General features: G+C 43.1%; 2 protein-coding genes across 4 annotated transcripts; both read right to left on the bottom strand.

Moving 5' to 3' along the window:
* Positions 1-1,131: 1,131 nt before the first annotated feature.
* LOC134195311 (serine/arginine repetitive matrix protein 2-like) lies at positions 1,132-6,933 on the bottom strand. Its single transcript, XM_062664321.1, has 8 exons — positions 3,874-6,933; positions 2,924-2,960; positions 2,788-2,866; positions 2,649-2,708; positions 2,464-2,556; positions 1,945-2,387; positions 1,520-1,878; positions 1,132-1,455 (listed from the first exon to the last, which is right to left on the bottom strand). Exon 1 carries the CDS (start codon positions 6,656-6,658, stop codon positions 4,313-4,315), a length of 2,346 nt encoding a protein of 781 aa, XP_062520305.1. The 5' UTR covers positions 6,659-6,933; the 3' UTR covers positions 1,132-1,455; positions 1,520-1,878; positions 1,945-2,387; positions 2,464-2,556; positions 2,649-2,708; positions 2,788-2,866; positions 2,924-2,960; positions 3,874-4,312.
* On the bottom strand, positions 6,564-14,114 carry LOC134195312 (uncharacterized). Of its 3 annotated transcripts, XM_062664324.1 has the most exons (13): positions 14,024-14,114; positions 13,627-13,657; positions 13,412-13,561; positions 13,233-13,352; positions 12,301-12,413; positions 12,165-12,241; positions 12,045-12,108; positions 10,665-10,813; positions 10,524-10,602; positions 10,326-10,465; positions 10,191-10,269; positions 9,789-9,966; positions 6,564-6,693 (listed from the first exon to the last, which is right to left on the bottom strand). In XM_062664324.1, exons 3-12 carry the CDS (start codon positions 13,477-13,479, stop codon positions 9,839-9,841), a joined length of 1,017 nt encoding a protein of 338 aa, XP_062520308.1. In that variant the 5' UTR covers positions 13,480-13,561; positions 13,627-13,657; positions 14,024-14,114; the 3' UTR covers positions 6,564-6,693; positions 9,789-9,838. The 3 variants fall into 3 exon arrangements, with proteins under 3 accessions (XP_062520308.1, XP_062520306.1, XP_062520307.1); XM_062664322.1 differs by having other exon boundaries at positions 13,627-14,076; XM_062664323.1 differs by lacking the exon at positions 6,564-6,693 and adding an exon at positions 8,998-9,027 and having other exon boundaries at positions 13,627-14,076.
* Between the last annotated feature and the right edge of the window lie 784 nt (positions 14,115-14,898).

Genomic DNA, 14,898 nt, shown 5'->3' with positions numbered 1-14,898 from the left:
GTCAAGCCCTAGACTCTACTTTACGTTGCGTCCAAAGACGCGAGGTCTTCTAGCTTTCAACAATGGCGTCGCATGCAGGAGCAGTTTACTTCAGAGCCATATATATATATATATATATATATATATATATATATATATATATATATATATATATATATATATCTAGGGCTCTGGTTTACTTAATGGCCTCGGAGTTCTACTGCTCGGCTGCGATGCCCGATACCGGCCGGTAAGCATACCACGGTACCGTACCGTATATACCACGTATAGAGTGCATGCAGCACTTCGCGAACCTGACTTCCAAAATTAACAGGCCATAACCTATACCAATCAATTTGAGGTAGTAATGATCTCTACATTATAGTAGTCCCCAGGTCGGACCGTCCCTCGATCTCTAGCCACGTTACTGTTTACTAGACCGAAGTCAACGGAAATTGTACTTGCATGAGCTAGAAATCTTAGGTGCAAGGAGCTATAGAGCCGTTCTAGTTCTAGGTATACTGAGTTATCTCTAATTAGCCAGACAGACACAGCAGCCAAAGTGTCGCAAACGCTTTCAACAACATAGGTAATATAAACATGAAACAACGCCCTCATACAGCGTTTACTCGGACAAAAGTACATGCATGTGTACTAGTAGAAAGTAGCTATGCTTAAATTAATTAAAGCCCTAGACGATTTAAAAAGGGAGACGACCAAAACTATGGACGTCCAGGACTCCTAGACCGATAGCTACGCATCTGCTGTGCGAAATGCTGTTTCCCGTGTGTACTCACCTAATTAGTAACATACTAGTTATATACCAATAATAATTGACCGCGAGAATTGTTCGACGTCCATAAACATTAGACATACATTGCGATTACTCGTAACACGTGTCATCTCGGTAGGATTCATTGGCGTGAAAAGCGAAACGTGGGCGACACGAAGCCACAAATTGAGGTCGGCGTCAGTAACTCACGGTACAGTAGAACTAGAATAGTGTACATGCAGTATCGAGCACTTTTTCGCATCACATGATTAGGAGCGTGTAAGAGCCTAGAAAGAGAGAAGCATGTCTAATCTTCTCCCTTTATATGCTCCTGCCATGTGTCAACAGACTGACTATCGTGCGCGTCGAAACAAACCAACTATGCAAACGGTATATATCTATATGTATACGTTGCTTGTAACTTAATTATAAAATTAACTACATCCCGCCGTTTCGTGCCATCCCACCTGAAGTACAAATTACGCGCCGCTGCAAAGATCTTACTTCTATACGTTATTATAGTCGAGCGACAGTTGCTCACGTAATTAAAATTGCTTACATCGAGATTAGATATGCTTAGTACGGAACAATTCACTGAACGTGAACTACAATATCAACGTGAATCTATGACGTCACCCTTACGGATTCGTTTCGTTGGAATTAACGTCACCCACACGCGGATGTTCCATTGGAGTATTTGGAATCTAGACAGCACAGTGCTTACAACACTAAAAATTCAAGTGTCTGATCACACAGCAAGATGCTCACCACAAAAGGAGGAGAAGACGAACGTTTTGAGTAAGATTGCGATTTTCCGGTCTTTTCTACTTGAGAGCTATAGGTTTGTTTTGTCGATACTGTCTCTGGTAACCGTGTCGAATGCGTGGAAGCCGATAGGGACGGATTAGTTGGAGTAGACGTCGTAGACGACTCCTCGAACGATGTCAGTGTGTGTGCAGTTCTGTTCGACGAGCTGGTCCTCGACGGAGTGCCGTCCCACAGCGCGTGGATTTCGGAGTCTATCGAGTATGACTGAGATTTCAACCACTCGATTAGTACGTCCATCCCATTTAAATTGTTCAAGCTCTCGGTTTTGTTATCAAGGACTTTCTCCAACATTCCCCAAGCTACAACGAACGATAACGATAAATTAATACAGTCACAGCGACAATAGTCTAGTTGTTTAGACATACATATGTCGAACGTGATTCGCCCGCACGCCGTATCATCGCATTTACTCGCATCTGCCGGTCTGTATCCTCTCGGTGGTCTCTGCCTCAAATCTACGAAATATCCGTCGAATCCGTCGCCGGAGTACGAAGCGTCCGACCAAAAGGTGATTATCAATTCCCTGTTGTTGCTCTGCAGCTTCTGCTGCTTCACCTTTCGATTGACCGACCGACTGGGCCGCCCGCAGAATACACGACTCGAGTGGACGGTATTCAGCGAAATGAAATCCCGGCTTTTGAACGACGACTCACTGACACGCTTACATTCACGGAAATTGCCAATGCCGGTCGCCGGATCGTTCGGTCCGACGTCGAGATGGATTTTGGAGAAGTAGACCTTGCTGATTTTCCGGATGATAAAATGGTATTCACAGATTGTGTTGGGAGGATAGCCGCTACGCCCAAAGCTAGACAACAAAGTAGGCAACGCAAAGGGAGATGAAGTGCAAGACAAACTATCTAGAGGTAAATATATATACATACAGCTCCTCAGAACTGATTCTTTGATAGATGTTAGACAGAGGGATGGGTAGTGTAACGTTGTACCCTTTCTTTGTGACTGTATGTGGGACAAATCTAGAGAAAGGATACACTAGCTTCAGTCGAGCACTTGGTATACGATGCATCAGTGTGTGTTACTGAGTCATGCATCCGTAAACATATCATACTTGAGATCGGCGCCGAGTCGATGCTTCGTTTCCACTTTCACCCTAAAGCACTGAACGTAGCTGCATGAAGATATCCAACCATGTGTTCCAAAGATGTATCTAGACCGCCAACTTTAGGATAGTGAATGTGTGCACTCACTTTTGGCCGTGGACAGCACAGAAAAAACCGAGAAGAACCGTCACGGGCAGGAACATCATCACGGAAACATTCGTTTCTACTAAACGGCACATAGTTAATGAATTCTATGCAACTAGGACCGAAAACTGGCAGTTACCTAGAACACAAGTAGAGTCGATGACAATCAGTTACACCTAGAGTATCAGATCAGATTAAGTATAGCAGAATAGGGCTGGGGTCTTCTACTAGTGACAGTTCCAAACGGTACTGTACCAGCAATTTCACCCCACCCAACTTTCGGTCACGTTTTCTAGTATCCAGATCCAATTCAAGTTACGAAACTCTCGACTCACACCTATTGCCTCTTGTGATGTTCTCACTCTCCGAGCTATTCAAACTGCTAGCGGTCTAGAGCGCCCTCGATGACCCAAATTTAGAAATATGCATGAGATAACATAAATGAGACAATCATCCGACTATTCAAAGTCTTGTTCGGCGTTTGCTCCCTAGAGCTTCAATCGCGTCAACGGCGTTTTCAAGTCGAGAACCCAAGCAAACTGTGCCAGACAAAAGAACGATACTATCTACGTAGTATCTTACATCCTTAGGTTAACAGTAACAAGACTGGCGCCGAATGAAATCGGGGCTGCAACCAACATCATTTCGCGCAGCAGTGTTCACGCTATCTATCTCAATTTACTCTACCAACTACAACCTCCCACACACAATCATCTCCTCTGACCGACACGTCGAGATTCAACGACGAAAAGTCGGACCCGGCAAACGCAAATGACTGCATCAGCCAATTGACTGAGTCAATTGACTGACCGCATCACATGGAAACTACATGGCGCATGCGAGGCATTCACTCCTATGAATTCGCATCCTAGAACTACCTGCACCCAGAGAGAGAGGAAAGAAAGCAAAGTCGCCACAAGAGAGCGTGCTATAGCTTGTCTGACGAATTCACTACCGATGACGATACCAATTGTTGGTGTGAAACCATCATCACGTTTGTTCATTCGGAACACTTCTTCCCTCACCCCACGCATACACACACACACATACACACACACACAACGAGCACAATGGGACAAGCAACGTAACCTGAGCGAGGTAGCTACGATAACCACAAGATGTCCTTCGGTCTGGAGTAGAAGACTTCTTACTCAAACGAGAGCAGAAGAGACAGTGACGAGAAATGATGGATACGTTGCGCTTTCTTCTAATCTGTTACTGACGTGTGCTGTTCTAGCCACAGTCACGCCCACAGGGTCTAACGCGCTATGTGAGAAACAACAGTTACGGTACGACATATTATTAATCAATTAATTAAACCAAGTCTTACAAAGATTTAGTCAATAAACACACGAGTGTGACAAAAATACGTCGTTGCTAGCTACTTTGTAATTTACAAGTGGCAAGATAGCAAACACTGACAGTCAAACTGCTCTACCATCCAGTATATGTTCAAGATCTCTTACAGTCATATAAACTCCACTCTACACTTACATTACTCGAGATCAGTGAGACATCTAGATGCTTGTTATATGAGTATAGATCGAGCAATGTTCTGAACTGCTTTCTTCATGACCATTCGACTTGAGTTATCCGCTAGAAACTTCTGCAGACCTGCTCCACCACCCGATGTGTAGCCCGAGTCTGCAGATGTTTTCTCATCCTCGCAACCGTTGGGAGATGAGCTTCTCTGGCGATGTCTCCTTTGACTGTATGGCACCTGAGACTGTAACCAAGAAATAGTCTGGACAGCTTTGCCTGCAGCATTGTCTAAATCTTCAATCACAATATGACTCTTTAGACCCTCTGGAGGATGGCCAAACATGAGTGACTGTAAATTGAACTGTCGTAATGCCAGCGATCGTCGTCGATCATCAACCAAATTGTTGGATATCTCAGAGCCTGTCCAGCCACAGCCCTTCTGAACACACTGGCATTGACATCCAACTTCATTTTCATGACGAGTTGGGCCTCCGGGAAATAGATCAGACACGCCTAACTCAGGAAAATCTCGGCAATCGTAGATTGGAATGTCAGAGAATGTATCGTCAGGCAAAACTCCTTGCTGTCTCGCTCCATCGTCACTCGTGAGATGACCGAGTTTGATTGAACAGTTGCAACATTTGCCCACTTCCTTTGATGTATTGCGTGTTTCAGGTGTGCGATCTCGTACTAATGACGTTCGCTTGCTAACATCAGACATTGCAGGCGAGGGACTCTTTGACCGTCTTATAGCATCGTGGTCTCTAATAAGTGCCTGGTATCCTTGTCTGTTGGGTGTCTCTCTGTCCTCAAGCTCACAGTCAAGTGGACCATCGTCAGCAACCCTCGTAACCGCACAGAGACGTTTGAGAAGAGCAGGAGAGATACCAGCATATCTGGCAGCTGTGGAAATACTAAATGGCAAATTATTGCTTCTAGTAGCCAATCCTCTTATCTGGTGAGTACTCGATGTCGGCCGGCTTCCTCCCAAGGTCTTGTCACTGTAAGTGTTTGCTGCTATTAGAGCTGGATCTGGAGACGATGTGTGGACTTTCAAGTGTTCAATTGTCATTGGAGAAGGTGGCTCAGATAGAACATCCACTTTGATAACATTCGGACAAACAGCCTGCACATCTTCAGAGGGAAACGACACATTATGTGATGAAAAAACCTCTGAATCGAGGCCAAACTCTTTGTCTCCAACATCAACATTTGCTTCCTGCTCTACAACTTCCTCCTCCACTTGGCTATAAAGATTTGTTTCCAAAGTCTCATTTTGACCCACTGATGGCATGTTTTCCGAAGTCGGTCTGCTTGAATTTGAGTCAGTTTGTCGACTGCTGGATCTCTTTTTAGTGACAACATGATGCTGTTTGGCCTTTTGAGGATCAACTTGAGGTGCTTTTCGACGAGGAGGAGATGGGATGTTCTGAGGACGATGAGGTTGTAATGTTTGCTGTGCAGTACATAACTCGTCAACTTCTTCTGTATCACGAGTATTTTTTGACTTTTTAGCTGAACCAAAAAGTCGGCGAGCAACAGACGACAAAAATTTCGGCTTTTTCCTCTTCTCATCAGAACTTTGAGACTGCAATCGACTAGAATTGCTACAAACATCATCATCATTAGTCTGTTCAGTGACATTCTTAGGTGTGGTCGTCTGGTGCCAAACTGCCGATCCTGATGAGTAACGAATCACGACTCTTCGTCCAGGACCATCTTGCTCCTGAGATCCACGCTGGGAACCACAGCCTAAAGGAACAGGTCTCAGTGCAGCGGACCGTCTGGACACCCACCTCGCCCAGTCCGAGTCCATGTTGTCATCATCATCATCATCATCAGTGCTTGAAATCGAAGTACTCGAGCAGCCTCTATGTCCACTATCACTACTATCCATATGATGCCTCACATGCCTCCTCCTCTTACTCTTGTCTTGTTGATGACCGTCTGATGAGGGATGGTCAAGCAATTCACCCTGCCAGGACACACGCTGCTGCTTTAAACCACCCAAAGTGAAATATCCTTTATCCGACTTCCCAGCATCTTTAGCACAAGCGCGCTCCTCGCACCGATATCCGGACCTCCGATGGTGGCGCCTCCGACTGCGCGTTGAACCTCCAGATTCCCTCTCCCTCCAATTCGAGCTCACTTGCGTCTCCTTCCTGCGTTGTCTCGCCTCAGCACTCTCGTGTCTCTCCTCCCTCTCCTCCCTGCTGCGTCTTGTCGATGATTCACCTGAAGAACGACTTCTCCGCCGCTGAGAGCTCCGTCGCCTGTGTCTGCCATGAGAGCGTCGACTGACTAGACTCTTTGTTTCCTCCTTTGATTCAATCAATTCCCTTCCCTTCAGCTTGCGGCAATCCGCTTCAGAGAAAGATGCAGACCGTTGCATGTCGCACAATCGGTCGTCTAGCTGGGGAAATGAACCTGCAAGTGCATACGAAAAGAGTGAATGCGAAGTCGCAAGTGTCAATGTTTTTAAGTTCTACAGTCTGAGTGGCTTGTTTATGTTACTAACTACACACGCCCCTAGGGAACACAATGCACTAGACAATCTGCATCAGCATACCCGTGTCCCAACCAAGCCACGAGTCCCTTGAGAATAAGGTAAAATCTGTCACGCACACGAAGCGCACGTCCCATTCAAACACCATGTCTGCATGCTAGAGAAAGAAATGGCGGCTACTTTGCTGTCACGCTAATTGCCCTACGTAAACGATTGCAACAAGATTGTGTCGCATGTCCATTCTAATAACGTAGACCACTAAGCCGGGACGCAACTCTTGACGCTACGTTGCAATTACAGTGTGTAAACTCTGCATATTGAGTACAACTAAATGCGACTGTCGCTGTTGTTGAACGAAGTCGACCGGCGTTTCATCACAAATACTATGATGGAGATACGGTTTCATACAACAGCACGACACTGTTAGTAGAAGAAAACCGCCACGTGTGTATACAGTATTCTTACAAAGAAAAAGGAATCTGATTCAACTAGCCCCTCCTCGTTAAGTCACTTCATACACCATTTATGACACGACGCAGCCTAGCTAATTTGGCATTATTTCTGTTCTAACGTCTTTAGCGGTCTTCCTATACGTCGAGGCAAACTGCGCCCTATTTTGTTCTACCTTCGGGTTAGACAGCCAACTAGACTAGTCATTAGAGCGACACCTCGCCGGCTGCAGCTTCATTGGCGTAAACAGTGTATAATGTTGTTAGGGGGCAGCGTTGACACAAACGCGCCTCACGTGCGGCGAGAAACATGGCACGTGGCACGGCTAATCGGACTGATGACACAACAGCTAAACACAACACAAGTTCGAAGGATTCGGTCCGTTATCACACAGTATGAAGTCAAAAGAACATCGAGTGAGCAACAGAAGTGGTCACTGGGAAACGCTAACTACCAGAGGAAGTTCCAGCCAAATTTTGCCGTAATTTTGGTAACCGCAAGCATTCTTGGGCTCCTAACATTCTCAAACAGATTCGCGGAAGACGAACAAGACGACTCGAATTCTCAGGTTGCACTATCCCGCACCCACCTAAAAATTAGCAACTTCAACACTCCTCACCTTGATGTAGTAGACGCAATGACGGATACTCAAGTGACTGCGAGAGTGCTAGGGGCTTGACGCTCTGTATTTAGTAAGAGTGGGAGGAGTGCGACAATTACATCATCCCAATTAGCAAGTGCGACTTGAAATACAAGCGTGGTGGCAATCGCCCTGCAACCAGGAAATGCCATATCCTGGAGTCGGGAAAGAAAACAGCGCCAGCGCAACGCCACAACTGGTTACCTAGTTGGCTTGAATAGGAGCCAGTTGTCTGCTCCTACGCGCCGGTATCGCATTGGAGACGTCGCTGGGCTCGCGTCCAAGACGCCTGTCATCTCACGTGGATAACTTAGAAGTAAAGGTGAGACACCAGACGCTGCCTCTGCAACAACGAGCCTCTTGACTGACACCTAAAACCAACCTCGATTCTCAAACCACACACTTCCTACCACTTAGCCTAACAAGAACTTCGCCTGTTCCTATAACCTCATAGTGCATGATAACCTGCTACATAGGCAATAACCCTCTCCCTTCTTGCTGGACCAAAAGACACAACTGGCAGGAACAGGACAGACGGTAAGACTGGACATGGTCACCACAAGAGCAGGAAATAGTCTGTCTAGCTGGCGTCATAACGCTCTAACCACGTTGCATCTCACCGGATGTGTCCCTGGTCCAAAGTGCAGCCTACCATTTACAACGCTTCGAGCAGAAAGAACAGCGGACACGCGTTATTCTCATTTCCAATAGAATCAAACACGCGTGTGCTCAAGCACACAGACACAGACACAGGCACACACACACACACACACACACACACACACACACACACACACACACACACACACACACACACACACCAAGTGTATGACAGACATCAATGCCATACATATTGAATAGCCACTCCAGACAATTTCAATTTCTCTAACAAGTCCTTTCAGTCAACCAATCTCTTATTACCACTGGGACTACTGTTTACTGCCCTACACATCTCCTGACCTTGTAAAATTCAGCAATGGATCAGATCAGCGCTCACAGCTATCCCAATCACTGACCACCTGTAGAATGCTACTGCCCTCCTGCTATTAGTGGCTACATATGTAGAAACTTAAAAACCCTTGAGGTGGCCAGCTAGAGTCCTCCTGCTGCACCCCTCTTCTTATTCAATTGCAAATGACCACAAACAAGATGGTGTTGGACAGGCCTAAATAGCAAGAGCAATCTACACCATCATCACAAAGGCTCATCAAAGCATTATCTCATTTGGTTCAATTAGTAACTAAACTTAGTAATTCAGAATGGGTGTAAGGATGTACTCAGGTGGAAGCTCTAGCTGGCTTCATTCCTGCAGCTGCACAGGCTACACACACACATAGAAGTAAAAACCAAACTGTGGTGTGGTCTAGATGCAATACGTCAATGCTACTACACACTACATAAACTTTCAACAGTAGGTGCAATTAAACCTCCTGAAAACTGATTCATCAAAAAATTTCAAATATCCTACAAAAAGCCCGTCACAATTACAGTACAGCATGACAACAACAAACACAAGTCTCAAAAATCTTACAAATTGACGGTCGTAATGCATCATCACCCAACATTAGAAGATACAGCTTCTACTGCAATGAGTACACCACCAACAAACTCAATCATCCCAATGTATAAACCACTCCAACAAAAGGCTTACAAAAGGTTTCTAAATGCAAGGGAGCCTGGCTTACATTAGACATCCAAATCAAATCCAGCTGACCGACAAAGGCAAGTCAAGACATGTAACGCATTGTTTGGAATACCAACAGCTGAATGGTGATAAGCGATCTCCTGCATTATAAGACAAGCAAAGGAAGAAGACCAGCAGCCCGGGTGCTTACCATCTCAAGCCTTTGTAAACTAAGATTGTTAGTAATTTGCAAAAGGAAACTCATTCACCAACACAAGACAGTATCCCAAATCTAGTCTCACCTAGTCACCACCAATCAGCCTGGCTGTCTCCACTCTTATCAACTGTATGCTTATTTACTGTCGTGCTTAGAAGGCTTATGTCTTTTTTTGCTTGAATGATGCTCACTGTGTCCCCTGCTCTGCTCCTTCCTGGCAGCACTGAGATGGATGTCAGTTGACTCTGAAGAGCACCAGTCACCTATCACATCCAATGACAATATCAAATAAAGTCACATATGAGAGTCTGGTTGTCTCTGGCTGATCACTGTTTCACTAATTAAGTTGGAACTACCACCACAAACTCATCTTCACTCTGATTCAACTAAGTAAACAATAGGAACAAGTGGTTGTAGTTGATGTCAATGAAATGGGGATCACATTAACAATTTGTAACAAGAACAGCAATGTCCTAATATCACTAACTTCTATTTGCTTTTGCCTCTTGACTAGATACACTTGTTCCCAACAGATCCATGTGTGCCTCTATCAGGTCCCTCATAACCTAACAAATCAATTATTCAAATCAAACTGAGACACACGGACACGTGGTTGGGTAACCTCTGTAGGTGTTCTCTTAGTAATATGTGTATTTCTCGCTCGATAAGACTGTCTGCGTCGTCTATAATCTCTCTGCTGCATCATCTTGTCTAGGAAACCAAACGGCTGGTGTGAAGACTCTCCACCCAGCTTTGTGCTCACTACACCATAGACCAGTTGACAATTAAACTAAATCAGGGCAGTCAACAAACTCCTTACCGAGCTCCTGAGCTTGAGCAGCCTGAGACTCAAGTTGTGACAAATCGAAATTTTGACACTCTATCTTTGACCTTGCAACCTATTCAGTCACCAACTTTCATACGATAACAAACCAAAAGCCTAAGATCTACACTATTTCACCTCCGCTGAAAAATCGTAAAGAGCTCTTCGTTCTGGCACAGTTAGTTGAAAAGTAACAGCATGGCCTGACAGAGCTGGCTCTTTATGCAGTTTCTCTTGATTTGTACTGAGCCTTGCCAATGAAGCCATCCACTCTCTTGGATCAGGTTCTGAGAAAACGTCCACATAATCAACCCAATAAAACTAATAATAATTGATCTATGTGTAGTGACCAGCAGGAGTTAACAGCCGCATAAAACTACAATGTGCTTATCATGCCCTGTCTATAACACAGACTGAGACAAGAAACATAGACACTAGAAATACATAACAATTTATTCTAATATTCTTATGACAGCAAGACTGTCATATTAATTGCTAGTACTTAAATACACACCATTACTACCTCTTCATTGACTAATGTATCCTAAATCATTACACTGCTGGTAGAAATATTTATGCCTACGATAGAATAAAAAATAACATCAAAGGCAAACAGACAAACAAACAGACATACAAATATGAACAAAATCCTACATGCAATCTGTGCTTAGCATAAATATTTCAAAAATCAATAACTGTCAGCCTTCAACTTATTTGTGAAAGAAAAATTGTGTGAGGTCAAAAATTCATTATTCGTATGGTATTAATATCTGCAATCAAAGCAAGTCTGTCCATGCCAATAACTTAATTAAGCAAAATGAATGTGCAGAATTTAATTATGCAGTGCATTGCAACCACACAAATCACATTATTTTTGTGCCATAAATAAATAAGTTCTACCATGCATACCGTATAAGATGAAACATTGGTGGAAATTTATTGACGGATTCCTAAAAATTGATGGACAAAGCATATTGGTGGATTACAGTTTGGCAGTCGGACAACGTTGTTTGATAACTGATATATGTCCTACCAGTGGTTATGGAGGAATTTGTGATTGACAGCTGTGTTTGTGGCTCACATTTCCCTAACTTGTTGGTCTCCAACTACTGCTAGTATACTCACGTGAACATGACAGTCCAGCTTCATCCATAGCCTCACGGCCTCATTCATAGGCACAACAGACGGCAAGCACGGATTAGCTACCATCTTGTGGCCTCATCTGTGTGACGTACCACCACATCACCCCATATGATGCCTGATCCACGTGGGTAATAAGGTCAACATATCCCGGCAAATTTTATATTAATTTACGTAAAATTAATGGCAGATTTTATATTACCAATCGCTAAAATCTGTCAATCCGACAAAATAAATTCCCGCCAATATTTCATCTTATACGGTATTCATCCAAACACAAATCCAAACCAATCAACCAACCTACTGTACCACTGCCGTAATCATGCCAACACTCTACCGCTCACAAAACAATATACCACTCAATGATTACAAGCTTACCAACTAATGTTTCTCTGGCAGCCATGTCTGCATTTCCCAAAATTCTTGCTGTCGCAATGTCTTGCTACAAACTCCAATCATAAAATAACCTACAGCAGCGGCCACAATTAACCAACTAACCTCGCTAAGTTGGTGACGTTTCAGCACTAACGCCTCAGCAACAAACCTCCACAACAGCAACACAAACTGCCTTGTTTCTAAACACACAAATTAAAGTAAAAAAATAATATCAGAAGTGACACCAAAACAAACAAACCTTCACCAAAAAACTGGGCAAGCACTGCCATGAGTTGATCAGGCTGACACGCTTCATCACACAGTCGCACATAAATGAAGTTGATCAAGTCAATCTCACCACTGGCTGTAAACCTACACAAAGAAACCACAGTGTACTATAACTATGATCAGACTATAAAACCATTCGTGACCAACAAGATTATGAATGCTAAAGCAGATTTTGTGTTATAGCCACATAATAAATAAATTCATAGACCACTAACTGATGCACAATTCTGTGACATCTGAATAGCAGTCAAAATCTACTGTGGTCGAATTCCAAATTGAGACTCTATTTAACTACAACAAATTACATCACAAAATCCTCTATATTAAAATAATTGACAAGTGAGACCCTAACCAAAGTGTGTATGTGTGTGTGCATGTGTGTGTGCATGCGTGTGTGCATGTGTGTGTACGTGCGTGCATGTGTGTGTGTGTGTGTGTGTGTGTGTGTGTGTGTGTGTGTGTGTGTGTGTGTGTGTGTGTGTGTGTACATGCATTACACATCCAGAAACATAACCTTCTTGCCATATAATCCTTAGTTTCATAAGTAACTTTGTCTACTTTGTAAAGAAACAGTCATAACAATAAAGTACAACTATCGAAAGCCAAAGTTGATGAAGTATCTACAGTGTACATGATCGACACCGATCCATCCAGGACAACACATACCCACCTATTTATCCACAAACTCAATAAATAAAACACTACAGTGACTTTCATAAAGCAAAAAATTTGCAATAATTGGTGCTAGAAGAACTTTGGTGCCCAATTGTTGTTAACCAACTTCTTCCTCTTTCTAACAATGCATAGGAGGGTACAGCAAAATTAAAACATTTCAGCTACTGCTGACCTTATTTATCATAAAACTACCAGTGCATTACATTTCTCATGTTACAGAAAACTAACTTCTTTGAATGATTGGCAGGAAGCTTATCAATAATCCATGCTTTCACAGTGTTTGCCTCAATTTCAGACACTGGCAGATTAATATGAGACAGAGGAACACGAGTCCATGAACTGATGTTTCTGCAAATGAATTGCTTTACAAGCACATGCTATAGTCAACAAAAGCAATATAAACCTACCGAATCTCAACAAGTGGGTCAGAAGATACACTTAATTCTGATGATGTTGTTTCTTGTAACGACAACATTGAACCTCTGCTCTTTGCTTGATTTAGTACTATGCCCTGACCACTCTTTGTCGAGCTTCCATTATTCTTGCTTTGCAGACTTCTACCAGTCCACCATTCACAAATTCACTGTCTACCACCAACACTGAAAATTCACAAAAATCCAACCTTTCAATTATCTTGTCTCTTAGTTCTTTTCCTACACACAAAACCAGACATGTAAACAAACAGACTCCACCATTATAATGCCAATATTTCAATTAATGCAAAACAGTAGTCATTGTCACCTAACAACTTGCCACTATATCCTTATCACTTATCAGATCACCTCCACCAATTATATTAGTCACGCCTACTAGCTACCTACCTACACACTGTACTAACCCCTGGGGTAAACAATCATTCCAATGAGGGGAGTAACAATTCAATAAAGTAGCAATTGGCTATCATTTCTATAGCCTAATTCATATCCTACTACACAAGCTGCCACTGTAAGTCCACCTGGTCATTGAAAAGAATTAAAATGCCACATACAAAGGGTAAGGCTTCAAATTTGCTTTCATACCCAAGTAACAGACTAGTGTAAACAGCCCATTTTAGAAGTGTATGGTTGTCATCACGTCAGCATGAGACCCAACCAATTAGATGAACTAGACCACAGTAAACATCATCACGTGATGTCCACATTTCTGTCTAAGCCACAGTCTTCATTGGTAGACATCATGTAGGGTTCACAGGTCAAAACTGGTCTAATTCAGCAATGTGTCATGGCAACTGAGTCATCAGAGCCGACATTAAACACCCACCAACAAGCTATGAAAGTGCTATTGGTATGTTTCATGTGGCGCTAATTCTGTAACAGGTCTCACAGAGCTTCAGCAGCAGACTGTAGAGTGCCACCTACACAGTTAATAAAATAAAATACATCCACGCAGTCTCTCTTCATGAAAAATATAGCTGAGTAACATACTAAAAACAAAAGAAATTGCAAATATCAGCTGATAGCATATTCCACAAATGGCTCAGAGGTCCGGTGTGTTCTCTCTACAAATCAGGTACATGCAGTCCTTCTGCAGGAGCTAAAGATAACAAATCTGTAATTTTTTTTATCAAAAACTAAGGTTTTAATTAAGCAACTAAATTTACCATCACTGAAGCACCAGACAACCCACCATCTAGCAATTATTTCTTGCAAGAATTAATCAGCCAAGACCAGAAAATCAATGGAAGCAGCTAACAACTACCTCAATATGAACTACAGGTTATAGTACAGCATAACGAAATGTAACATGCCAAAGTTAGTCAATAGCCATCATATTTTTTGCATACTCTGAGATCCAACAATACTAAATAACAATATAACTTTACTACACCAATTCAGCATCTTGTGATTGAGCTATTGTGCATCTCTTCCTCATCAATGACTAACATGTCCAGTTG

This window comes from Corticium candelabrum, chromosome 20, assembly GCF_963422355.1.
Source record: "Corticium candelabrum chromosome 20, ooCorCand1.1, whole genome shotgun sequence".
NCBI lineage: Eukaryota > Metazoa > Porifera > Homoscleromorpha > Homosclerophorida > Plakinidae > Corticium > Corticium candelabrum.
The sequence above is the reverse complement of the archived record's forward strand: the minus strand, read 5'-3'. Positions and strand labels throughout refer to the sequence as shown.